Consider the following 25835-nt stretch of genomic DNA (forward strand, 5'->3'; position numbering starts at 1 on the left):
GTCCCGTCCCACTGACGCTGCATCTGATTTGCCAGCCGAGCATCTGCGACGGAGTAGGACAGGAAGAGCTACGGAATAGCTCCAGCTCGGGCCCTGCTGGCGAGAGAGAGGAGGTGTGAGGTGTGAGGTGTGAGGCAGAGGCGGAGAGGCGGAGGCGGAGGCGGCCAAGACAAAGAGACAACAAAGAAAGACACCATCAAGGGACACGAGACGCGTGCCAGACCAACAATGGAATCAAGTCGCGGGCAGGGAGCTGAAGATAGATATAGAGACCGGGATATGCTTGGGATATACGGTATACCCTTATTGACACAGGGACTCTTCTCGCTTTGGCTCTCCAGAGTTCCAGCAAGAACCCGGAGGAATGCAGCCTCTTGCACAGGCCCGTCCCTGCTGTACCATATGATGCACATTGACGACCACCCTGACCCTGAGGATCTGAGCCTGAGCCTGAGCCTGATCCCGAATCCCGAATCCTGCATCCTGATCCTGAGTTTCTATAACCGGCTTCCCAGTGCTTGCCGGGCCGGGATGCAGAGGGATTCAGACTTCAGACTTCAGACTTCATACTTCAGACTGCAGACCTCAGACGACCTCACGACCTCCGACCAAGAGCTACGACAAAAGCACTTTCGAATCTCGATACTGTTGGCCATCGGGCTATTCAACAATTCTGAATCACTGATCCAGATCTGGTGTCAGATTCCTCCCCCCCTCAGCGCCCACAAAGGACTACTCGCCCGACTATCTCGACCATCCCAGGAATCTACCATAATAGGTACAAACTAACGTCTATAGCCCAAACTCAAAATTCCCTTTTTGAGCCCGGCAGCATCAGCGATCCACGCCTTCGCATCGTACATCTCCCCGTGTCGCATGGCCCTGCTTCTTTGCCTGTGCGCCGCCGTGATTGGCCCCGAAACACGATCTATCGTTAGTAGTATTGTTGTTCGGGCAGGTCTTCGAGTCCGGATTTGTATACTGTACCGTCCTTGTAGTAAGTCTATAAGTACCACACCCTCCTCACCCCCTCGTCTGCCTGCTGAGCTCCTGGGACGCGCGCATCGATCTATACTATACCATGCGTACGGCACGGAACCACCGATCCCTCATCTCGCATCTACCGTACTGTTATCTCATCTCCTCTCGCCTCTGACGAAACACTGCGCGCGGTGGCTGGGACGCTGCTCTGTCGGGCTGACCGTCTGACTGTTTCGAGTCGTAGACGACGTATCGAACGGAATGCTCTGCTGCATTGCTTACTAGAAGAGATAGACAGAGCGGCCGGTGTGGCGACGGCGTCCCTTATGTTCTGGAATCCCCACCTTCCATCAGATATCGACAGTAGGTAAGGTAGTGCAGTGTCTCCCGAGTCTAGACCTCTCTCTCCCGAGAGACTCCCGAGGCTGACCCGTGCTGCGTATATGGACGATTGATATTGCAGCCAGCAAGATTGAATTTCTGGGAGAATTGCTACGATGTATCTCCCTCGCGTCTCAGGTACCTCGTGCATACCTAGTGGACATAGAGCTTTTCTCTGGTGCATTGCTCCTGTGGAGAGCGCCGGACTGCAACGTTCTCCATTCTCCATTCCCTCAACAAGTGTCGTCTTACGTGGGACTCCTCACAGAGAAACAGGCAAATAAAGAAAGAATTGGAGAAACAGAAATGAAAGGCCCGGGACCTCGTAATTTGTTACCTCCAGCGCCCAATCGGCCCTCTTCCGCTTGAATACCCCCACGAGTCGATGGCACGGTGCTTTGTGTTGGTCGCATTCCTCAGCTCGCTTTTTGTCTCCTGCGTCTCGGGAGGTCTCACCACCCCGTGTGTGCCCCGATCTCCTCTCTCCGCTCGCCTCCAAGCTCTCCCTATGGAGTAGTATGTTTCTGCGGCTGAGCTCCGTCATACATACGAGACGAACATACACCACGACGGCCGAGCTTCCCAGGAATCCCAGGAAGAGGCGGTCAATGAACATCATCGCATCCCGTCCTCGTGTTCACACGGCCCGCTGCCCGCACGGCGTGTACCTACGTAGATACCTCCGTCGCGCCGAACAGCCTTCCCGCATGCTACCTACCTTACCTTACCGCCGTCGAGGTATTATCCAATGGGTCATGTGACGACAATCCCACCACTCTCGGAGAATCAACCCCACACGCTGCACGCCTACCGCCAACGACCAAACGTTCAACATGCCATGTCTAGGTGCTTAATAGTTTAATGTACGGTATCCTGTCTGCCGTTGTTTTTATTTACTCAATAAGAGCGTAATGATTTCGGCCCGGTCTAGTATCTACATAAGGAACTCGGACGCCAAACCTCTCTAGAAAATAAAGTCGACCAGCTCTGGACCGCTATTTGCACGTGGAAGTTTCCAGTTGCGGAGGATCACCTCCTCCTTGTTCGGGACCGATCTACCCAGTCTTGCTGTTGCTATTACTGTCGCTGTCGCTATTCATTATCACTGTCGCTGTCGATACTTATTATCACTGTCGCTATTACTGTTATAGAGTTGAATGTAATGTTCAACTACCCTGTTTGGACACGTTCAACGGAATTGCGGATCCTCCAGCTTCAAACTCTTGGTCAGAGGTGTTAAAGGGGTCGTCGTCTATCTTACTAAAGGAGCTAGAGCTAAGGTAGAGAGATCGACTAGTGTCGATTCTGACAAGGCGAATAAAGAAAAGCTTTCTAACAAGCCTAAATGAGTGGCTCCTAAAAGTCGAGATAATACGGGCCCGGTGCCAACACGGTTCTTCCGATTAGGCGCTCTCCCGAGAGATCTTGTCTGCCTTGGACACATGAGATTCCGAGTTCTGTCGGCTAACAAAACCGAAGCCCATCTGGTATTCAGCTCTAGGATGATGAAATGAATACCAACAAGCCTTGGAAGGACTCAAGCTTCGCCACCTTGAATCAGATCATACTACAGTCGTCCGCTCTCTAGCTGAGATTGTTCAGCATGCTCTAGCACTAAATAATATCATAGCGACCGTTACTCCCCGCTCTCGGGATATGTGGACAGTTCTTGAGGACCAGATTATAGTATCAACGACGCACATGATCGAATTGAATAAGCCTCTTTCAGAAGAACTTATTCTGCTTTGGTCTCGGGGTTTGATATTCATTATCGCTGTCGCTGTCGCTGTCACTCTCACTCTCACTATTACTGCCGGTGTCACCATTACTGCCGCTGTCTGAAACTTGCGAAAGTAGTCTAGCACATGCTCTCAAAGGATTTGGTATCTCTGCTTCGTTTGTGCGACACCTGGGAGAACTTCCTCGCATATGTAGGCGCTCAAGCGCTTTACGAGCCATTTTGTAGTGATATTAGAGCATAATCTGTCTAACTTTTGGATCAGTCAAAGTCAGATAAGGTAAAGGGTAATGATAAAGTTGTTGTGTGTAGATTATACAGGCTTGTTGTAACTTGTAAATAGTCAGGCATTCGGAATCTAGGTATCCAGACTTTGGAGCTTGTTAGATGAGATGCGAGATTGTCTAATATAAGGAAGGAAATATCACCTCGATAGCCTGAAGAAGAGAACAACCCGGCCGGTACATGGAATTACTGGTAGTATGTAGGCATGTCTTCTCGACTTGGAGAGCATAAAGATGTGCTTATCTCCCTGGGCTACTATTACCTACCCTATATCCTAGAATTACTCAATACACAATTCTTCTACCCATACCTTTGCCTGACAATTGGTAGCAACACCTCGTTGCGATACCTCCATTCAAGGCCGGACCACCCATACCGATTATCGATACCAATCCCAAAGCCCAATACCAGACCTGATATGTCGCTATCGCTATCTATTACTGCTGTCCCCATTCACTATTACTGTCGCTGTCACTATGTAATATCGCTGTCGCTGTTACTGTCACCGTTGCCCAATTGATATCTGCCTCCGAGTATCGATTCTATCGAAAGGGAAACACGCGGACCACCTTGGTGAATCTAAAGCGTAAAGGGTAGGTACTCGTGGGTGATTCCACGCAAGGCACAGAGAAATTACGCTGCGGGGTATTCGAAATGATCTATCGTAACGTAAGATCGATCCCAGAAAGTTATGGCGCTCCTATTTCGGATCGAATGGCGTTGACCCGTGACCAGTCACCAAAATCCTGCCAGACGATAGATAATAACCAAAGCGAACCTACCTATCCTTCCGCAATAAGTGCAAATTCTCGGCAGTTCCTTTAACTGAGGAAAGTAATCTAGCTTGAATTGTCGGTGTCGTTTCGTGATGACCTGGATTTTGCAGAAGTAGAAATTGTCATGAAGGTAATGGTGGAGGCTTCGGGGCTCCTCAACCTGAGTACAAGGCCTTTGATCTTTCTCTTCCTCTTCCTTCCCCTCGTCTGACAACGTTCTTGCGAAGTGGTGCAGTCTCTTGCAATAGCAGCAGTAAATTATCTGTTGTAGGTCTCGATCTGATAGAGCAAGGAATGATTCTCTTTCTTGTTGCCCCGCTGTGGAGCAACATTAAACCTACCCGACCAGTTTGTGAACGGAGGGAGTGCCTCGTTATTGATTCTTCCTAGATATACAGGCCTAGTTTGGCGTATGTATAGCGACAGCTCAAATTCAGGCCAGCGGCGGAGGGTGTCGGAAACAAGCTCACGATTCGCTGCAAGAGCTCTCTCTGCTGGAAGACCATTTAGCTTCTTTGGATCGCATAGAATTTGCTCGGGCACGGGGCGTAGAGAGGCGACTATCCATCCTCCAGATTACATGGAGAGGGCTTTTGAACATTAAGGAATCTTCTGTTACGGATCGAAAAATGTGTGGGCGCTTCTTGGAATCGGCCATGAGGCTCTGCGAGTCTCACACCGGGAGTCTCGGAGCCTCGCGCTTTCCGAGGCCGAGCTAGACCCATCTCGCCTCTAGCGCCGCATGGGCCCCCGACGACGTCATTGTGGATTGCACTATTGCCTAGACCAGGATAGGTATAGCGCCACAGCTGACGAAGAGAGCTTCACGGCTTTGAAATCCGGGCGGCCTCCAAAACAACAACTTGGTCAATTGACAATTGGATTTCTGTTCGTTGCAACAATCCCCTACAGCAATCATGTTCGCACGACAAGCCTTCCGGGCTGCTCAGCCATTGAAGACCGTAAGTGATCCTCCATTCCCGGGCTTGCGGGCTCGTTTCCAACGAATTGAGGCTGATTGCTTCCTAGCAATACCGTCGATATGCCACCGAGCAATCAAGCGGCGGCTCAAACACTCTGCTGTATGCGGGGGCTGCCGCCCTCTTGGGAGCTGGAGGGTACTACTACTTCAGCCAAGGCGACAATGCGGCGAAGGCCAAGTCAGCCGTGAAGGAGGCTGAGGACAAGGCCAAGGCTGCTGTAGAGAAGGTTGAAGGCAAGGCCAGCAAGGCTGCCTTCACCGGTGGCGACCAGGGCTTCATTAGCTTGAAGCTCGACAGTGTCGAGACTGTGAACCACAACACCAAGAAGTTCCGCTTCGCATTGCCGGAGCCCGACCAGGTCAGCGGCCTTGCTGTTGCGTCTGCTCTCATAACCAAGTTCAAGGGCCCAGCGATGGAGAAGCCCGTCATCCGACCATACACACCCATCAACGATGAGGGTATGGTCAAACCCCTGAACTGTTTCTGAGGATTTTCTAACGTCTGTTCTAGATGAGAAGGGATACTTGGAGCTCCTTGTGAAGCAGTACCCGAATGGGCCGATGTCCGAACACCTGCACTCTATGGCGCCTGGTCAGCGACTCGACTTCAAAGGACCTATCCCAAAGTACCCATGGTCACCGAACAAGCATAACCACATCGCTCTGATTGCTGGAGGAACCGGAATCACGCCCATGTACCAACTTGCACGCGCAATCTTCAAGAACCCCGACGACAAGACCAAGGTTACACTGGTGTTCGGCAACGTGTCAGAGGAGGACATCCTGCTGAAGCGCGAGTTCGAGCACCTGGAGAACACCTACCCCCAGCGATTCCGCGCCTTCTACGTCCTTGACAACCCGCCCAAGGAGTGGAAGGGTGGAAAGGGCTTCGTCACCAAGGAGCTCCTGAAGACCGTCCTGCCCGAGCCCAAGGAAGAGAACATCAAGGTCTTCGTCTGCGGTCCCCCTGGCATGTACAAGGCCATCTCCGGCCCCAAGGTCTCCCCCACCGACCAAGGAGAGCTCGACGGTATTCTCAAGGAGCTCGGATACTCAAAGGACCAGGTCTACAAGTTCTAAGGACTGGACTGGACTTGACCTGCTTGGGATGAGGGTATCACACGTGTACTATTATTAGGAAGGATATCAGGATGATGATCACGAGACATAGACAGACAGAAAGGCAGAAGATATTATTCCGTAGATACGAAATTCAAGATCGCGCGTGTCTCGTCCCTATGCTTCCAGTGCCAAAAATCATGTATCCACCACACTTTGCACTCCCGTAGCAAACCTGCTTCAATTTCTCTAAGGTAGCTACCTTACCTTAGCTTAAGGTAGCTGCTTGGTATCACATAACATAACATAACATCACATCATCCCCCATTCTATATCCTATATCCTACATCCGATCCTCCCACGTTAATCCCCACACAAAAACATCCCCCTTCCGATTCCGACATCCCCCCCCCCTTTTTCCCGAGCTTCTCCTGTCCCTCCCCTCCCGAGTCCGGCTATTTCTATACCCGCACCCGTAGCGCGCCCGTGTTGAAAAGCGGGCCGGTGGCCGTTCCGTCGGTCGACTTGTAGATTTGAGATTTGGTTGGGCTTTTCTGAGAGGGGTTCGCTATTCATTTAAATAGATAGATGGATAGTTGGATTGGTGGATTGGATTTCATTAAAGAGGTTTTTAAGTAGGTAGATATATATCCTTAGATAGGTAAGGTAGGTAATCATCAATATCGTAACTAGGTAAAAAGGAATCGGAAAGAAAGGAGGGACTTGGAGCCTCTATCTGTACCATGGCTTCTTGGGAGTAAGGTTAAAAGCCAATTGCGCATCTACCTTATACTAGAAAATAGACCGATGTTTTGCCGAAAAACCCCTGTAAAAACAAGGGTATTCTCTTAATTCTCATTAGCTCGCTACCCGGTTCCCTGCCTTAGGCCCCTACACGCGCTGTACGCGCTCTCTTACCTACCTACTACCTACCTACCTATATATTCTTTTTGACGCGTATCCTTCCTCTTACCTCTTCCTTACTCTTTACAGATCCTTCTGTTTCGTCTGTTTCAAACCGCTCTCTACCTACTGCCTAGCTGTTCTACCTTAGTTCGTAATAATAGAATCCCCTACGCTAACCCCTATACTAACCCTTACGCTAACCCCTATACTAACCCTTACGCCGTCCCCTTCTATTTAGTGCCAGATCTGTAGCTTACACTATCCTACTATCGACTTTACTGTTAAGAGGAACAAGGCCCGTTACTAGACGTGTTTTTAGTGTAAGGTATGTAGTTATAGCTTACTATAGTAAAGCTAACCTTTCTATCGCTATATAAGATCGTATATAGTAGACTCCTTTACAAGATCTTGATCCTAATACTACTAGGGCGCGCCTTACCTGTTAAACCGCTACCTAGCTAGCCTCTAAGGCCGAGCTTATAAATGCCCCTACTCTAAAACGTCCTTATAGACGCCCTTACTAGAGCGTTACAATCATAATTTAGCGTCTCCCTCTAGCGCTATAAGGCCGCCCTCTCCTTATAGACGTGCCTACACCTCTATAGTAAAGAGGCCGCCCTTACTAAGATCTAGTAGACACTACTCTAACCTATAGAGGCTTTATGATATATAAAGACTTTGTTTCTAGGCCGCTTTTAAGTCTATAAAAGGCTGTTATAACAGATAACCTAGAATTACGGCTTTTTATATAATCCTCTAAGTTCTACGACCCGAACTTTACGCTACTATCTATCTCTAAGCTCTATAATCTATACTAGTTTTATGATCCCTAACTCTCTCCTAAACTCTTAGATCCTTTCTTCTCTTCTAAACTCTTAGATCCTTTCTTAACCCTATAAGCCCTAGTTATACAGCCCTTATAACGGTCTAGTAGTAGTCTATAACCCTCTATAGCTAGAGACGATCCTATGCCTAGTAGACCTAGTAGACGATACCTAGTAGCGTTCTTGTCTAGCTTTAACATTAGGGCTAAGGCCTATAGTTTAGGCCGTATAACACAGGTCTATTATTACTACTATACTTTATAGTAGGTTAAGGAGGGTATATTATATTACCTTAATAAGGAGGTAGATCTCTTACTTATTACTAACCTACCGCGCTTTTTATAAAGGCTCTTAGATAAGAAAGATACTTGTAGCGTAGACTTCTTAAGAAGTATATAGAGGTATAACTTAGCGCTTATACTTACGTCTTATAATTTTACGTAAGACACTTGTTTTAATACGTTATAAAGTATCTACGTCTTCTTAATCTATAGCGAGCTCTACTACCTCTAGAGGCCCCTAGACACGTTACTAGGCTAAACCCCTTCTTTTACCTAGCTGTTTATTTACGACCTAGATTATACTAACTCTATTTAGTTATAGACATTTATAGGTTTAAACCCTAAGGTCCTTTACGAGCTTTTGTAATAGCTTTGTAACAATAATCGTTTTATAAAGGTATATAAGATAGCCTATAAGTAGCTCTATAAATAAGAAGGTAAACAAGAAGGCGTTTTCTAGATACTATTAAATCTATAGATATAGCTAGTTCTAGAGTAGGGTACAGATTATCGTAAGTACAACCTACTTACAACTAGTAACGAGCTTGCGGCTATTATTACGTATAAAACAATAAAAGTAACGTGCTATAATATTGTTCTTATAGTCTATAACCTAAGTACAAACAAGCGCCCTCTTAAGTAGATTAATCTTACGACTATAGTGTATATACCCCTTTACTACGTGCTTTTCTTTCTGTATAAGGACTATAGCTAGTACTATAGGTTAACTCTCTATAACTAGAACAGTACTTATTAGTAGACCTGTCTATAGTAGCGCTAGTTCTATTAGTACTGTCTTATAGCCTACAAACGCTAGTTTTTAATCCTCTACTACTCTAGACGCCTATTCTAGTAATATTATGTTAATAGTTACATCTATACTAAGTATACTACTCTTAACTAGATTAAGTAGAACTAAGATAAGATACAGGCCGATCTTTACTAAGGCTTAGTAGATACAATAACTTGTAAGGATTATATTAACCTTAAAGAGCTTAGCCGTAAGGTAATCGTCCTTTTAGCCTCTTATATAAGAGGCGATAAGAGTATATAATAGTAGTATTAGGACTTAATAGCTATCGTCTGTTACTTTAGTAAGCTAACCCTTTTTATTACCTTTATAGCTAACCTAAACTAGCTAGAGATTAGGGATTAGCTGTTACTAGGCTAGACAGCTAGTAATTAGCCTAATATAGTAGTCTACGTCTTTTACTAGAAGGTTAACGAGCTACTAAAGGACGTCTATAAGGGTATTTTTAGGCTGTATAGTACTTACGTTTATACGATTAAGTACTAGAAACGCGGCCTACTATATATATACCTATTAGTATTCCTTTAGGTAGACTTAGATTACCTTATACCTAACTAAATTAATAAAATTGTCTGTACTAAGCTTTTACTTTGTTTATAAGACCTGTTAGAAGAGTTAGTAAGAGTTGTTATAGAATAGATAACCTACGGCCCTTATAAGGATAACAACCCTAACTGTCCTTATATATAGAGTAAGACGCCTAATAGCCTAAAAACGTACTTAAAACTCTTTTTTAAGGCCTTTATAGAATAGACGATTGTCTAAGAGAATTCGTACTCTAAATACTAACGCTAAGACAATAGGTACAAGTTTATAGTCCCTAAACTAGGCTACCCTAGCTAAGTAATAACCTATAACAATCGTTAGGTAGTTCTTTATAACCTGTACCTACTTTAAAAGTTTTACTCTTATATTAACGTTAAGGTTTGTATAAGTATTAAGGCCGTAAAGTATATGTACAAGTACGTTTATAAAGGTTTAGATTACACGACTATAGCCGTTTTAAAAACAGATGATATTAACGAGATTATATAGTACGTTTAGGCCTGTTACGTAAGGGTAATAGAGGCGTACTAGTGTTTGTTTAATTTTAGGTATTACTAAGAGTTCTTATACGTTAAGCGTTTAGCCTTATACTTAAAGGGTTAACAGGCTGTCTTTTTTAACAAGGAGTTAACCTCTTCTTAGTTAGCCGTAAAGGCTAAAACAGCTAAGTTAACCTTAATAGGCTTCTTTAACTATAATACCTGTTAGGATCCTAATCTAAAAAGACTGTACTAGAAGTTCCCTAACTACTACGTATAGTATAAGAAGATAGGGTAGTAGCGCTTATAGTAAAAGGGGTAGGCTATTAGCTGTATATACTACTATAGTCCTATTATAAGTAAGTGTTACTACTTACGGCTCTTACTTACTATTGTTCCTAGTCTAAAATCGTTTAAAGAGCTATACGAATTTGACGGCTAAACCTACCTAACGTATTACGCTATGTACGTAATACGTAAGTTATATAAGAGTGATTAGAAGTGGTTTTAATACTTTAATAAGGCTAAGCTCTTTACGTCTAAGAGTAGGTTATAGACGCTTTTTTTGTTAGACATCTGTTACAAGGCTATTACAGATCTAACGGCTTTATAAGATTAGTTTAAGGATAATCTGTATAACGATCTATACTACTAGCTTAAGTAGGCGCCTACTAGCTCTTTTCCTTTCCTGTTACTTAATCCTTACTACGATTATAGACTGTTTCTAATAGAAAAGGGGCTTATAGATCTAGGTAAGTCTCTAGTAGGCGTATAGTTACCTAAAAACAGGTTTAATTAGTCTTAGGTAGAGGCTGTAAGGGAATAGTACGATCCTATAACAAAGGCTACTCTAGCTAAAGATCTTAGACGAGATTTAAACAAGGGCTAGAAGAAGTACTTTAATACTATTATTATAGCTATAGAAAACAGCCTAGAAATAGCCTACTTCTATCTCTAAGGCCCTAGTAGTACTAGTAAGACGTACCTTTACTAGACCCTTTACTACTACTTTTAGGGCTTAGGTAAGGCGGTTTTCTATATTACCTCTATAAGTATTATAGGCCTCTTACTACTAGGTAGCTATACCTCTTACTCTTTATTTAAGATCTCTGTTCTTATATATAAGGCGTCTAAGAGTATAATAACTAAGACTTTATAGGCTAGAAGGCTCTTACAATAGGCTAATTTAATTATTTAGGACAAGGTTCCTATATAAAACAAGTACTATTTTAAGGTAGTCTACTAGCTGTTTATTAACTTATAAGGTACTATAGATAACGTTCTCTTTAGTAGTATACCTATTATCCTTAGTAAGGACTTTGCTTAGATCCTCTTAGTCGTCTGTTATAGCTTGTAGGCTAATATCGTTATAGTATCTCTTTAAAATACGTAGATCTAGCCGCGGCTTAAGTAGTTACGCCTATAGACTAATATATAGGTAAGAGATAGTCTACTAGATTAACAGTTTGTATAGTAGATTAGTAGCCTACTATACGACCCTGCCCTTTATAGCTAGGTAACGATACCCTTATATATCTCTTAGCCTTAGACTATACTCGAGCTTATTAACACTATTTACCTAAAGGCTCTCTTATAGTAGGCTGTTATAGACTATACCCTCTTTTATAAACAGGTAATCCTGTCTGCCCTAAACAAGACTATAACAGAGCTAAATTACTTAGTCTACAGTCTGTTTAATCGTAGAGGTAACAAACGTACTTATGTAGTAGTCGACTTAGTAGACGTAAACAATACTAACCCGGACGTTATAGTACTACTAGTTAAGTACCTATAGAGTATTAATCTCTTATTACTACCCTTATTAACCTTAAAACTTAAGATAAGGACTCTAATTATAGTATTATAGAACCTATGCCTCTAGTAAAGGTTGTGTAACAGGTCGTAGATAGTCGTTACTAAGCTACGGCCCTACTATATTAAGGCCTAGTTTATCGGTAGTAACTTTAATAAGTAGTTATAGACGATCTTACGTATTAAGTTATCGTTAAATAAGGAGGACGCTCTCTCTTTTACCTTAATCTATAAGTAGTTTCCGGTCTGTCTAAGCTTTACTATAACGATTAACAAGTCCTAAAGATAGTTGTTTATACGTATTAGGCTAGATTTATAGTTTCCTGTTTTCTCTTATAGTTAGTTCTATATAGCTGTCTCCTAGGTTACGTCTATAGTAGGCCTGTCTGTTCTTTTACTAGAGAGGGTAAGTACTACTACTAATATCGTCTACCTAGAGGTATTACAAGATATTAATCTAATAGAGTAATCCTTTATAGTTTAATAGCGTATAGCGTTAGCTATATACCTATAGCGTTATCTATTTTTATAATACTATATATATTGTATACTATATATTATTCTTCTATAGGTATTATATCTATAGTTTACGGTCTGTTTTTACTGTTTATAAGTGTTAGAGAGGTTTTAGGTATATGCTTTAGTGTAATTATTCTAGTTCTATTATATAACCCTTATAAAGGCGCCCTTTATAGGACTTAGTAGTCTGTAAACTATACCTCTACTCTTTCTCTTTATTATTGTTGTCTTTATTCTCTACCTTAGCTTAGGCTAGAGTAGCGAGCTTAAGCTAGATTTCGGCCTAGCGGCCTATGATTTTGGCCTAGCCTAGGGTTTAGGCTTTGTTAAGAAGTCAGGTAAAGTAGCTACGTAGCGTAAGTAGTACTCTAATAGTACTAGCGCTAGGGACAGTAGAAATAAGGCCGCGAGGGCTAGGGCTATAGTAAGGACAAGGGCTAGTAGTAAGGTAGGTAGTAGGTACGTATACTAGGGCTAGGGCTAGTAAGAGAGTAGTAGCTATTAACAGTTAGTTATAGACTTATAATTAGGATGTTATAAGGCGTTACTATTAGCGGCTAAGGCGATAGTAGAGAGGGCTACTATACGTAGTAAGTTTTCTATCTGTATATAATAAGGGTAGTATACTTATAGTAACGTAAGGGACAGGGGCCTAAGGCTAGGGCTAGGGCTACTAGGGCTATAAGTATAGCTCTTAAGGCCTACGCTAGTAAGACAGGTAGTATAACAGGCAGGCTAAGGAGTATAGGCGCGGCCGCGAATATAGTATTAATAGTAGATATAAGGGCAGTAGATAGTATAAGTACAAAAGTCTAGCCTACGGCCTGTTAGTTATAGTATACCTTAAATCTACCCTATTAAGTTAACTTATAAAAGGAGTAACAGATCTCCTTACTACTATAGTAGTAATTTGTATAGCTCTAACTTAGCTATCTAAGTACTATAATACACTCTATCTATAGGCTAGCACTATTTTAATAATAGCTATAGCCCGGAAGGTTTACCTAACCTATAATATAAGCAAGCTCTACCTCTAGGTTACTAGCCCGGTTTTAGTTTAGCGGGTTACGGCCTAGATAGAGAGTTGCCGGCTACTATAGTACTATAGTAGCGAGGGCCGTTATAGTATAGGTAGCGTTCTAGGGGAGGAAGGGAAGAGTAATAGCCTTAATAGACAGGTTAGTATTAAGGTACACTCTATATTTAGGGTCTTTAGCTAACTTATAAGACAGTAAGGGTAGCGGCTATAGTAGTAGTAGGGGTAATAGCCCTAACAGACAGGTTAGTATTACTATATGCTCTATATTTAGGGTCTTTAGCTAACTTATAAGGTAGTAGTAGTAGTAAGGGCTAGGGCGACAGTAGTCGCGACGCTAGCTAGGAACACGGCTTTAAAGCTAGGAGAGGAGAAGCTAAGGACTAAGCTAGCCCGACTATTAACAGGCTATTAGCTACGTATACAGTAGTCTGTTACGGCTAGAGGTAGGTAGTTACTTACGTGCTAGTAAGGGGGTTACTATTATAGGCAAGGGAGGTTAGTGGCCTGTTAGATCTGTTAGTCTCCTTACTCCTTAGATCTAAGGGTTAACTTACTATAAGCCTCTACGAATTACAGTACCCTTAGCGGGCGTAAGAAAGTCCTTCTCGAATCTATCTATCTAGAAACAGTCCGTAAGGTTAGGAACAACAGGCCGTAAGTAAGGCCGTATACTAACTTTGTCTTTAGTATTATAGTTATAGTTAAAGTTATAGTTAAAGTTATAGTTAAAGTTGTAGTTAAAGTTAAAGTTAGAGTTAGAGTTAGTAGTAGGTAGGATAAAGGATCGTTAAGATCGAGTTTCTATATAGCTAACTACTACTATTGTCTCCTTTAACGGTAACAAAGAGATTAATTAAGCCCCTTACAGCTAATAAGAGTGCTCTATCCGTAAGTAGCGATTTTAATATCACGTACTGTTACTATTGTCGTCTACAGGTAATAAGAGCCTTAATTATTCTATAGGTAGCTTACTAATCACATATTTTCAGGTCACGTGTCCAAGCATTGCACCTACGCGAGCGAAGCGAGCGATTGCATCCTAGTACTTTGTATAACATCACGTCATATTCGGACATATACCCCCCCCCCTTTCCCCCCAAAACAAATCGTAGACGAGCCACTGCAGTAACCCGCCATCAAGAGCCAGCGCTCCCGACAGCGTAGGTGAATTCCTGCGCCTCCAGGATACGCAGGTATTCCGCGGCGTTGCGCCAGCGCGCGCCGAGCCGGCGCAGACAGTGACGGATGGACTCCAGGGCCATCTGCGAGGCCTCGTCGCCGCTCTCGCGCACCAGCCAGGCGTAGTTGTTGGCCGCCTTGTACAGGGCGTCCATGATGATGGGGCTGACGCGGTCGCGAGCCGGCGGCGACGACGTAGCGGCGTTGATCTGCTCGACGAAGTCGACGACGCTGCGGGAGACGGTCTTGAGCCCGTCGACGGCCTGCGCTTGCATGGCGAGGCTCTCAGCGCTGGGGCTGCCGCTGGGTGCAGCATCGCTGGCCTTCAGGCGGGAGTAGACTTTGCAGAGCGTGAAGAGGGTGCTGAAGGTGAGCGCGAGGGGGCTACTCAGGGAGAGGTAGTTCCCGGAGGTTGTGGCTTCTTCGAGGATCTTCCGTGAGAGGATCGAGATGTCCAAGTACAGTTGGGAGGCAGCGAAGCGCGCATTCTCCGAGGCGGTCTCCTCGCCGTATAAGTGTTTTAGAACCTTGCCCATCATGATAGATGCTTGGCAAAGGCGTGGGAACGGACCAGCTGGTTCATCAATGGGACTGGACACAAGCTTGTACATAGCACTTGACATCTCTCCATCATCCTGATAAATTCGTTAGAGCGGAACATCCTTCACGATTGTACAACTTACCCATGCATCGTCATTTACTGGTAGAGGGCTATCTTCCTTTGGCTCCTGGGTAGTTAAGATATGCCCCTGACTCCCAATTGATACGATTCTGTAGAAGATAAGTTAGTATTCATGCCTTCCACAGTGACAGTTATACACACCTATCAGTAACGAGGACACCCCACCACGTTCGTCTCCTCTCTTCTTGTTCGACCCATGTGGACTATCCCTTTAATTAGTATATGCCAGCTCACCAAGAAGATGTGTTTCCCTTACCGCATGGCCGATCAGTTGTGTAGCCTCACTATGGTTATTAATACCTAAGAGATTACCGTACCTCACACACCACCCAGCAGACATCCAAGCGGCTGGGTATATTGCTTGCCCATACTCAAACCAAGTTATGAGAAGACCAGCTTGGAGTATAATTAATGAGACGGTACCAGTCGCTTCCATGAGAGCAAGGAAACCTTTGGCGGACACATAGGCAGGGTTATGTGAACTTTCGATCCCATCTTGGGGCCTTGATGTGATGAGCTTCATGGAGAGGAGAAGGAGAGCAAGGTCTGGGCCAGCTTCCCACAGAGGACTAGCCATATTTCTAGTCAGCCGTTTCTGAGAAACGATGGGCATCCACTTGTGGATGGTAGTAAAATAATCATTGAGTAAAGCTTGTATAGATGGGCCATCTCCTAGGAGCTCAAGAACGTCCTGTTACACAGATCAGCCACCACTTGCAATGAATTTCAGATTCATGGTTTGGGGCTAAGGCATCTAACGGCGAATGGCATATAGTACATGAAATACAGAACAAAATAACTAAGGGATCAATTGCATCAATGCGCATAACAAGAATCTGAAATACTTACTACAGGGATCTCTATGGAAGGCTTTGGTACAGCGATCCTTGCATTACCGTTAGTTGTATTGCATATGATACATTGTATTTTGAACGTACCCGCCGTATTTGAATTCATGACTATCAAGGAAAGCAATCGCAGGAAATCGGCTCTGTACACCTTGCCAGGGACTCTCATGTTGTGGGGTATAGCCAGGTATAGGAGGACCAAGGGGTTCCGAGCCAGACAGCGTGCCACCGGAAGGAGTACTGAAATTTGTCTGGGAAGTAATTATACCATTACCCCCATTCAGCCTTGACTCGAGTTCCATGAGCTTCATGCGCAAGGCGTTGAAGTCCTCAGCAGTTGGCGGGGGCGTCGCATCTGAGTAATCGCAATGGCGATTCATCCGTTCGCACAACGCGCACGCTGGGAGCGTCTTGCTGCATTTCCGCTTTTGCTTTCGGCAGGATACGCATGCTTGGTTCGCTTTCTGGACGTTGAGATCTTGCATCCCATTGAAACCCCCATACATCGACATTGTTCGTGCTCACCAGGACCGCCGCGGGGTTATCGATTCATTGGCGGGCTTGATCCAGTAGATAGTGGCAATTTCTGCAAGGTGGTTAGATTGAAAGAGGAACAATAAGGGGTACCTATATAATCTGTCCATTGGACTGCTTGCATAGCAATTGGATTCAAACTCACCTCTGAAGCCGATAGTTCTCTTCACGCTCTTCAATATTGCATGTCGACGAGCGGTCGTCTCGGCCGCTTGATCGGGGTACGGCCGCTCGCGCCCTGCTCCATGATCACGTGCTATTACTTTAAACCCCCCTTCCCATTATTTCCCTCCCAGATCAACTACCTTGCTTCCTCGATCAATACAGCATATATTAACTGCTGGATTTCTTTCACTATCCGCTCCTATTTAACTCATTACTATATTAACCGTGTAGTTTGTGGGGTTGGAATTGTCAAAAACTGCCCCTCTAAGGAATTGGAGTCTTGAAAGTAATCCGGTAAGTCCAGTATGTTTAGGAAACTAAAGGTTAGATGCGCCCTGCTCAGTCAGAGGGTTCGAATAAACAAGATCATAATCTCTACGTCTTAAAACAACCATCAAATCCCCGGGTATTGGTAGCCTCCAACATGGAAAGGGTTTCTTGGGTTATTTTTGGTTTTTCTTTGGGGAGGTGGGGGGAGGGGGTCCGCAAGCATGGGGTTGAGGCAAGGGATGTGTGCGGCAGTGTTGTAATTGTACAATCGGACGTTGATTACGGTAGATGCCAGTTATAGGTAAGCAAGGGAATCCTCGTCTTGATTATTATATGGTATCGTTTAACATTATTAACAATAATATCACCGTAGAACGCCCAAGTGCTAGAAACATCATTACCCCTCTAAGACTTACACAGGGGACTCGAGAGCATTTAAAGGGACGTAGCCTTCTTCCTCCTTCCTCCTCCTGCCGGTAATAGCCCGTGCATAGTCCATAAACTTGCCCACAAAGCCCCACATTCCCCACCCCTTGCCTCTTTTCTTCAATCCTCCTTTCTCCTCTGCCAAGGCATCTTCCATCCATCTAGGCCTCTTCCAGAACTTCAACAACAAGCTGCTACCCACAACACTGACACTGCTGGCCGCCATTGCAGCTCCCGCAGCCATAGGGTGGAGATGCCATCCAAACGGCAAGAAGATACCCATTGCGAATGGGAGCCCGATGACGTTGTATAAGCAGGCCCAGGTGAGGTTAAGTTTGATGCGGTTGAAAATGGACCGGGCGAGCTGGATAGAGGCTGGGACATCCATCAAGTCATCTGGCTTCATGAGGGCAACGTCTGCTGCTTCCATAGCCACATCTGTACCGGACGCCATGGCAATACCAACGTCTGCAGTGGCGAGTGCAGGTGAATCGTTGATCCCATCGCCCACCATTGCAACACGCTCGCCCTTTTCTTGGAGTTGGCGAATGATATCCTGCTTCTGATCTGGTGTCACGCCGGCGTGGACATTCTCGGATGGTATGCCAACGATGTGAGCAACGGCAAGTGCTGTAGAGCGCTGGTCACCGGTGACGATCGCGGTCTTGATGCCCATTTTATGCAGAGCTGCAATTGCAGCACGGGCACTCTCCTTGACACTATCAGACAGACAAAGATGGCCAGAGTAGGAGCCATCAATGGCAATGAAGATATTGGTGGTTCCGGCAGATGCTGCCTTGAACGAAGAAGAGGCTGCTTGGACGTTGGCTTCCTCAGAAGCTTCAACAGCTTCTTTAGGTACAGCGACCTGATTACTTCGGAGGAAGCTGACGCTACCAATAAGAACCCGGTATCGTACTCGCTCTGCACTTGTAGCTGGTTCTACGAGTGCACTGACACCCTTGCCAACGCTGACTTGAAAGTCACCAACAGCTCCATCAATGGTTCCTTCAGTGCCTAACCCAAGCTCTTCCTTGGCACCAGCCAAGATAGCTTTACCAATTGGGTGTTCGCTGCCCATTTCAGCCAGACCAAGGATCGACCACCACAATTTCCTCCGCCACTCGCTGTTCTCCCATGTGGGCACGAGATTGGACTTGGAGACAGTCATTTTGCCGACAGTCAAGGTCCCAGTCTTGTCAAGAACGATTTGCGTGACTTTGGTTGCTGTCTCCAGTGCAGCACCTCCTTTAACCAAAATGCCATTCTCTGCACCGACACCTGTTCCAACCATGACTGCCGTAGGTGTTGCAAGACCGAGAGCACAGGGGCAGGCAAAGACAATCACTGATATACAGAGTTTGACACAAACCATAAACTTTCCACCACTAGCTGCATCCACGAAGATCTTGGGTGGATGTGAAAGAACGTGGCTGAGAACCATCCAGGTGATGAATGTGAGCAATCCGAGGAAGATGATAGTGGGCACAAAGTACCCGGCAATCATGTCAGCTAAGCGCTGGATTGGAGCTCTCGTTGTCTGGGCGTCCTGGACAAGCTTCACAATCTGACTGAGCTGGGTGTCTCGGCCAGCTCGCGTGACTCGAAAATCGACTCTGCCGGTACCATTAACAGTGCCTCCAATGAGAAGGCTACCCTTCCGCTTCTGGACTGGCATTGCTTCTCCAGTGACCATGCTTTCATCGACGTAGGTTTCACCTCTGGTAACGGTACCATCGGCAGGAATCTTGTCACCGGGCCGTAGAATGACAATGTCACCAACTTGGATAAGTTCTGTAGGAATAACTTTTTCTTCTGCAGAATTACCTTCTTGGGTGGATTCTGACTTTGGTTCAGCTCCTGAGCCTACGCTCATCTCCCAAGCCTCAGCCGCCTTTTCTGCGGCAATGGGATCGGCATAGATAGTTGCCATTGATGGCGCCAGTGACATGAGACGAGACAGCGCCTTTGAGGTCTGACCCTTTGCTCGATTCTCCAGGAAGCGTCCAAGCGTGATGAAGGTGATGAGCATGCTACTTGTGTCGAAAATGGTGCTAGGCCGTGAGTGGGGAGGAGCACACAAAGAGACGAGCATAGCGGCAACGCTGAAAAAGAATGCGGCTGAGGTACCAAGGACAACGAGCACGTCCATAGTGGGTGAGCCATGCTTCATTGATTTCCATGCAGAAACATAGAAACGCTTGCCAATTCCGAATTGTACGGGTATCGTAAGAACTAAACAGATAATGTCGCCCAGGTATAGACCAGGAAAGAACACGACCACACTCCCAAAGTCTATAGCAGGGATCATCATGGGAATTACCATGCCGATGAGGAACACCGGGATGGCAAAGGCTACAGAGGTTTGGAAGGCAAGACGCCATTCCGTGATTTCTCTAGTCTTCGCAAGGGATTCGAGTTGAGCATTATTGTCATCATTGTCAGCAACAAGGGCATTGTACCCTTGTGCCTCGATGAGTTCAACGAGGGCTCGGAGACCAGCAATATTTGGCTGATGCGATATGCTCAACCGAGATGTAGCGAGGCTGATAGTCGCCGAGTTGACTCCAGGCATAGATTGAATCTTAGCCTCAAGCGCTGTAGCGGCTGCCGCATCCCTGACTCCGAAGATCTTAAACTGCGTTGTCGTGGATGCAGAGGATTGGTTGGAGGCCCCGAGATGCGTGGACAAGACACGGGCATCAAATCCTCTATCCTCGATGATTTCGGCAATCTTCTCGGTAGGCAGTTTTGACGGGTCATGGACGACTACTGCCCGTTCTGCTAAGAGACTGACATTGAACTGTATCAGACCGTCCAAATCCTTGAAACCTCCCTCAACGGCAGACGTGCACGCACCGCATGTCATGCCCTCGATTGCGACGGTGGTAGTGGCTACCTGTTCTCTCGATCCGGAACTTCCTCGCCTTGACTTCAGAGCCGTCTTGGGGACAGCCAGTTGGGATTCCAAAACAGTTGCTCCAAAACCTCGGTCCTCAATAATTTCAGCAATTTTCTCGGCGCTTAGTAGAGATGCGTCATGCTCGACCACGGCTCTTTCTGATAAGAGTGATATGCTGAAGTGTTTGACGCCCGGGACGTCCTTGAAGCCGCCTTCAACTGCTGACGTGCAGGCTCCGCATGTCATACCTTCCACAGCCAGTGTCGTCGTTGTAAATGCCTTTGTATCGCCTTTCTCTTCGTGCGCACCCTCATCGTGTTGGTAACTGTTGCTCTCAAACGTAGGCGAAGGCAAATCGGTTGCCAGAACCTCTGCATCGAAACCTCTGTCCTCGATGATCTCCCGTATTTTCTCGGCTGGGATCCTCTTAGGATCGTGAAGCACGACCGCTCTCTCCATAACCAGGCTTACGGACACGTCGCCGACCCCATCGATGCCCTTGAATCCGGATTCTACAGCGGAAGTGCATGCGCCGCAAGTCATGCCGCCGACCTTCAAAGTTGTGGTCGCCATATGCGCCGGGCTAGTCGTCTCTAGCTGTGAATCCGGCTCCTGAGAATCCACTTTCACGTATGAGGGGGCCATCGTGAAAGTGTTCGCCGCCGCGATCGATCGGCCAGCCTCGAGGGACGTATGTCCGTATTTATTCGCGGCTGGGCTTACGGATATTACGAGAATCGCTAGTCGCACGGAGTGCAGGAGCGTAGTCAGGGTCTCTTGACTCTTAAGGTTACTGTGCAGTGCGTAGTGGGGGGCTGGTGGCGGTCAGCAACGAATCAACAGTGGTTGCGCGATGGCGCGGCCTTTGACAGAAGATTCCCACATGGCGTGATGATTGGGGATGTTGGCCGGCTACTTACAGTCTCGTGTAGGCTGTAGCCCTGTAGCAGTCAGCTTATGGTCTATAGCCGTACGATGTCTAAAGGTACACTTGATCGGGGAACAGAAGGCCAGCTCCTATGCGAGTCGTCGGTGTTTGCAATGACCTGCTAATTCTCAAGCCCTCCGGGCCGTCTTGAATAGGATCCGGGATATGCGACCAGTGACCGGAGCTCCGGGATGATTTATTGGAACTTGAACGGACTCTTAAGAACGCTCGTTCGTTCGGACAGTAGGACAGTAGAACAGTGTAGTGGCCGGTGTGATAAGAGAACAGCAGGCAAATATGGCACTACTCATATCAGTCAGATCAACAAGGGAAAAGAGCGCGATATAGGTAATGGAGGAGCCTCACGTATACAGAGCAATACTGCGTCTGGTTGTCAAGCAATGCCGAGCAAGAGCCAAAGCGGGATATGAATCATGGAATGAGGATCCTCTTTTTCAAGCTCAAACACACGCATTGTTACGTTATAACCCACCATGAGGACAGCTTCGGCGTTAGGACCAGGGCATTGCGAGAGTGTCGTCGCCGTCGAGGTCCTCAATTGCCATACATTGAGATCTCGCTTACAGTATGTCAGTAGTACAGTACCGATTAGATCAAACCATTCTGATACCTGGGGAGCTTCAACCTCCAAACAAATCTATTCTTCCACTTTGCCGTGTTTCGAGAAGTAGGAAACCCCCGGTGATTTGCGTTCATTCATTCATTCAGTCTCTTGAACCGTCCCAGACAACACCCCCACTTGATCTCGGCAACGGCTTCGTTTTGGAGTTGCGACACCTCACCACACAACCGGTGTCTACATCAAACAGGCAGCGAATCGAATCGAACGGCTCTTGAAAGCCCTCAAGACCCGATCTCGAAATGGAGCAAACTAAAGCCCTCAATGCTCTGGAGGCTAGTCTTCTCCTGTTTCTAGAGAATTCTTCTCGTTTCAATGCTAACGTTCGCAGCCCTTCCTAGCCCTGACAAAATCAGCCTCGTCCCCCCGCGCCGCCGCCGACCTCATCACAAGAGCCACCTCCCATCCCAACACCTTCATATTCGCCGAGCTGCTCCAAGCACCGCAGATCCAAGCTCTAGCTCAAGCTCCCGAACAAGCTTCCTATCTGGCGCTCCTCAAGCTCTTCAGCTATGGCACCTACACCGACTACATCAATACGCCTAACCTCCCTCCTCTCAACGAGCAACAGACCCTGAAGCTGCGCCAGCTCTCCTTCCTCACCCTGGCCAGGAACCCTGCAAACTTGAGCTATGCCAACCTCCTTCGGGAACTGGGTCTCGAAACGCCCCGGGAGTTGGAAGATCTCGTCATTTCTGCCATCTACGCTGGTCTCGTGTCCGGCACCCTCGACCCTTACCACCAGGTCGTGCGTCTGTCCTCCGTGTCTCCCCTCCGCGATCTGCCTCCAAACTCCATATCCTCGATGCTCAGCACGCTGAATGAATGGTCTTCCCGCTGCGTATCCACGCTGGCCGAGCTGGAGAAGCAGATCGCTACCTTCAGGGCCGAAGCTCTGAAGCGCCACCGTGACGAGCAGGAATGGGCTGCCACTGTGGAGAAGTTGGCGGAGGGAAAGTCGTCGGATAAGAACCAGAGTCAGAGTTCAGGAAGTGATACTTTGTATGCCCAGTTGAATAGGAAACTGGGAGCGGGAGCGGCGTCGAAGCGGGGGAATGGGGGAATGGACGGTCAGGATAATGATGATATGGACCTTGATGAAGAGGATGAGGATACCAGTAACCGGAGGGAGTTGAGATCCGCTAAGAAGAGGGGATTTTCGAACTTGGGCTCTGGGAAATAGGTGCATCATGCCGTAATATCGATCACAAGGGACCACGAGGCTGTGACAGTAGCACTTCTGGGGCGTTCACCAAGCATAACGAGATATCATATTATTTGCGTAGTAAGGTTCTGATCATTGCAAAAGAAAAGCGTTCCGCAGGGTATTTTACATTAGGACGAAGGAGGCATTTAGGAGAGCCTTTCCGAAAGGATTCATGAAGCATTTGTAGCTCAGGTCAACCGAGCATACGACCATATCAACCATAAAACTCCATCGCTACCTGTCCCTCTTTCTGAAAATATCCGTGATTGTCCGAATGACCTGAACACCAAACCTTGACTCCTTTAAATTCAGAACACATCCACGCTGGCCTATCACAATCTCTTTCCAGGCACGAAAACGAAAAGAACTATGCAAGAAGTAGCGATCACAAAAGTGACTATCGAGGCCATCAAAGCACGTTTGTTAAGTAGCTTTCGGACGTATGGCTCTCGGACGCGGGAGAAATTCATGAATGTGTATTCGCTCAAGCCAATGAAAGCCAGGAGAGGATCGAGACCGTATTGGTAAGCAACGAGGCAATAAACGCCAATCGTGAAAGGAAGGACAAGCTGTAGGGATAAACTATTAGCTGTTGTACATAGAGGCAAGGAGTTATGTTATTTCAAGCATACCCAGACTCGAATGTGACGAGCATAATCAAGGAAGATCAGAATGAACGCGACCCAGAAGGCAGCAAACATTGAAAGAAGACCCAGGATCAGCCTCATCATCATAGAAGGAGGGACAAGATTGCCAAGAGCCTTCATTCGCAAGAAACCCGGGAAAGCGTCACGTTCCATGGCCTGGAAAACGTAGTCTTTAGCAGCATCGAAAACTTCCGGATCATCTCGGCCTCTCTCTTCAATAGAGACGGTAATTTCATGCGTGATTTCATGCGGCAAAATGATCTCGCGCTCGGCTCCGGGGAGGAGGAAGGTATAAAGGATCTTCTCAGCTGATGCTCTGATGTCAGCTCTGGCAACTGTATGCCCGGGAGAGTCCGAGTCTGTAGCCAATTCGAGGGGGCTGCTCATGAAGCTTGGTCGAGGCTGTCTTTCATTTGATTGCGTCTGGCCGACACCTGACTGATGAGAACTAATGCTGCCGGGAGGGGATTGCCTAATGTTGCTGCCGTTGGCTGTCTCCTCTCGAAGAAAGGCTGACATCTGTGCATCTTGGTTTTTCTCCTTCTCAGACGTGAACATGGACGGGCCAGCAACAGGATGATTCATATCACCCAAGCTCTCCAGGATAGCCGATGAACGCTTTGACTGTGATTTATCGCCCTCTGGGGTGCCAATCATAACTGATCTTCGTAGCTCTCGAACATAGTGCCGGCAGAGAGACATGTGTTGAGCAACATCAAGCCTGTAGACTGTTATTATCAAGGTCTAACAGGCAAACGCGACACAGTGTCTTAAAAACATACCAGAAGTCCAAATAATCCACTGATCTTTGCTGGTCGCGCATGTAGATGTAGAACGAGAAGAGATCAACAGGAGGCAGGGTTCGTCTGCTAAGAACCTCGAACAGCGTAGGGAGCCTGTTCCGGTTCATGTCGGGCAGAGGAGATGGTGTTTTGTCCGCCATGTTGACAATTTCGTAGTGCAAGTCCGAGATGTAGTAGGTTGGAGACGTAGGTTCGCGACGGGTAGTAGGCAGTTCGAATTGAATAGAGCGCGTTTGATGCTGGTCGCTACCTCCAGTGAGTGCCCAATTCACCCTTCTGTACAAAGTAGGGAGGCTTCGCTACTTCAAAGCTTAGAAGGTCTGTAAACAGAAAGGTGAGATGAGATTGTAAGGCACGAACTGGTCGTAGAGCCCCAGGCCCAATTGAAGGAGACGTAACTGACTTGGATACCCGTTGTTCGAGCCTCCTTGATTTCCGCGATCTAAACATAACACCGCGCCAGGCAACAAGGCAACAACGGATCGCTTAATTTTCACACTTGGAGCCCACACAACTGAATTTCCATTTGAATTTTGAAGTTATCGACAAGAACACCCAACGGCACGTCGCGACACACCTTCCAGTACGTTTTTTTTCGAGCCAGGACACCCTTCAATACAATTGCTTATACAGGTATCTAACTCAACCCGTTGTAGAAATGTCGACGCAGACCAAGAAGCCCTCTGGCAAGGCCACCCGATCCGCCATCGCTGATGTCGTTGCGCGCGAATACACAATCCACCTCCACAAGAGAGTATGTTGAATACAATATGGAAAGTCGATCAGAGGAAGTAGGGTCACTAATAATTTCTACAGCTCCACGGTGTCACATTCAAGAAGCGGGCACCAAGGGCTATCAAGGAGATCAAGGCCTTCGCAACAAAGTCCATGGTACGAATACCCTTACATATCGAGATCGAAAGGGCGAGGAAGGAATCAGGCGCAGAATGAGGCTAACATTTGGAATCGAATAGGGCACCACCGATGTCCGTCTTGACCCCCAACTGAACAAGAAGGTCTGGGAGGCTGGTATCAAGGGTGTCCCGTTCAGACTGCGTGTCCGAATCTCAAGAAAGCGTAACGACGAGGAGGGTGCGAAGGAGAAGCTGTACAGCTACGTTCAGGCGGTCAATGTCAAGGATCCAAAGGGTCTGCAAACCGCTCTTGTCGAGGATGCGTAAATGA

At 46.6% G+C, this 25835-nt stretch overlaps 10 protein-coding genes across 10 annotated transcripts; 5 read left to right on the plus strand and 5 right to left on the minus strand.

Annotated features, from left to right (window-relative positions):
• Positions 1-228: 228 nt before the first annotated feature.
• M430DRAFT_60893 (hypothetical protein) lies at positions 229-1280 on the plus strand (the record flags this gene model as incomplete). The annotated part of the gene is made up of 1 exon (XM_024868888.1): positions 229-1280. The coding sequence occupies one exon, from the start codon at positions 229-231 to the stop codon at positions 787-789; it is 561 nt and encodes a 186-aa protein (XP_024718724.1). The 3' UTR covers positions 790-1280.
• On the minus strand, positions 955-1735 carry M430DRAFT_174521 (hypothetical protein). The gene has a single exon (XM_024863676.1). It carries the CDS (start codon positions 1589-1591, stop codon positions 1121-1123), a length of 471 nt encoding a protein of 156 aa, XP_024718725.1. The 5' UTR covers positions 1592-1735; the 3' UTR covers positions 955-1120.
• A 1016-nt stretch (positions 1736-2751) lies between these two features.
• Positions 2752-3449, minus strand: M430DRAFT_36773 (hypothetical protein). Its single transcript, XM_024866993.1, has one exon. The coding sequence runs from the start codon at positions 3319-3321 to the stop codon at positions 3088-3090; it is 234 nt and encodes a 77-aa protein (XP_024718726.1). The 5' UTR covers positions 3322-3449; the 3' UTR covers positions 2752-3087.
• Positions 3450-3455: 6 nt separating this feature from the next.
• M430DRAFT_174517 (hypothetical protein) lies at positions 3456-3916 on the plus strand. Its single transcript, XM_024863675.1, has one exon. It carries the CDS (start codon positions 3591-3593, stop codon positions 3903-3905), a length of 315 nt encoding a protein of 104 aa, XP_024718727.1. The 5' UTR covers positions 3456-3590; the 3' UTR covers positions 3906-3916.
• A 1116-nt stretch (positions 3917-5032) lies between these two features.
• Positions 5033-6223, plus strand: M430DRAFT_60894 (hypothetical protein; the record flags this gene model as incomplete). The annotated part of the gene is made up of 3 exons (XM_024868889.1): positions 5033-5123; positions 5191-5602; positions 5655-6223. Exons 1-3 carry the CDS (start codon positions 5079-5081, stop codon positions 6221-6223), a joined length of 1026 nt encoding a protein of 341 aa, XP_024718728.1. The 5' UTR covers positions 5033-5078.
• Positions 6224-14555: 8332 nt separating this feature from the next.
• Positions 14556-16634, minus strand: M430DRAFT_107346 (hypothetical protein; the record flags this gene model as incomplete). Its single annotated transcript, XM_024861151.1, has 6 exons — positions 14556-15233; positions 15282-15369; positions 15422-15483; positions 15537-15971; positions 16130-16166; positions 16201-16634. 6 exons carry the CDS (start codon positions 16632-16634, stop codon positions 14556-14558), a joined length of 1734 nt encoding a protein of 577 aa, XP_024718729.1.
• A 732-nt stretch (positions 16635-17366) lies between these two features.
• Positions 17367-21526, minus strand: M430DRAFT_174566 (hypothetical protein). Its single transcript, XM_024863677.1, has 2 exons — positions 21346-21526; positions 17367-21240 (listed from the first exon to the last, which is right to left on the minus strand). The coding sequence occupies exon 2, from the start codon at positions 21068-21070 to the stop codon at positions 17510-17512; it is 3561 nt and encodes a 1186-aa protein (XP_024718730.1). The 5' UTR covers positions 21071-21240; positions 21346-21526; the 3' UTR covers positions 17367-17509.
• Positions 21527-22235: 709 nt separating this feature from the next.
• On the plus strand, positions 22236-23176 carry M430DRAFT_53016 (hypothetical protein; the record flags this gene model as incomplete). The annotated part of the gene is made up of 2 exons (XM_024868342.1): positions 22236-22268; positions 22325-23176. The coding sequence occupies 2 exons, from the start codon at positions 22236-22238 to the stop codon at positions 23174-23176; spliced, it is 885 nt and encodes a 294-aa protein (XP_024718731.1).
• A 356-nt stretch (positions 23177-23532) lies between these two features.
• M430DRAFT_30376 (hypothetical protein) lies at positions 23533-24790 on the minus strand (the record flags this gene model as incomplete). The annotated part of the gene is made up of 3 exons (XM_024865946.1): positions 23533-23769; positions 23833-24568; positions 24630-24790. The coding sequence occupies 3 exons, from the start codon at positions 24788-24790 to the stop codon at positions 23533-23535; spliced, it is 1134 nt and encodes a 377-aa protein (XP_024718732.1).
• A 518-nt stretch (positions 24791-25308) lies between these two features.
• Positions 25309-25831, plus strand: M430DRAFT_106985 (hypothetical protein; the record flags this gene model as incomplete). The annotated part of the gene is made up of 3 exons (XM_024861120.1): positions 25309-25404; positions 25467-25541; positions 25625-25831. The coding sequence occupies 3 exons, from the start codon at positions 25309-25311 to the stop codon at positions 25829-25831; spliced, it is 378 nt and encodes a 125-aa protein (XP_024718733.1).
• Positions 25832-25835: the final 4 nt, after the last annotated feature.

This window comes from Amorphotheca resinae (assembly GCF_003019875.1).
Source record: "Amorphotheca resinae ATCC 22711 unplaced genomic scaffold M430scaffold_10, whole genome shotgun sequence".
Taxonomy (NCBI): Eukaryota; Fungi; Ascomycota; class Leotiomycetes; order Helotiales; family Amorphothecaceae; genus Amorphotheca; species Amorphotheca resinae.

Coding starts and splice junctions, on each gene's coding strand:
- M430DRAFT_36773 (XM_024866993.1), bottom strand. CDS start 3,321: ATGGCTCGTAAAGCGCTTGAGCGCCTACATATGCGAGGAAGTTCTCCC.
- M430DRAFT_174517 (XM_024863675.1), top strand. CDS start 3,591: ATGTCTTCTCGACTTGGAGAGCATAAAGATGTGCTTATCTCCCTGGGC.
- M430DRAFT_174566 (XM_024863677.1), bottom strand. CDS start 21,070: ATGGCCCCCTCATACGTGAAAGTGGATTCTCAGGAGCCGGATTCACAG.
- M430DRAFT_174521 (XM_024863676.1), bottom strand. CDS start 1,591: ATGGAGAATGGAGAACGTTGCAGTCCGGCGCTCTCCACAGGAGCAATG.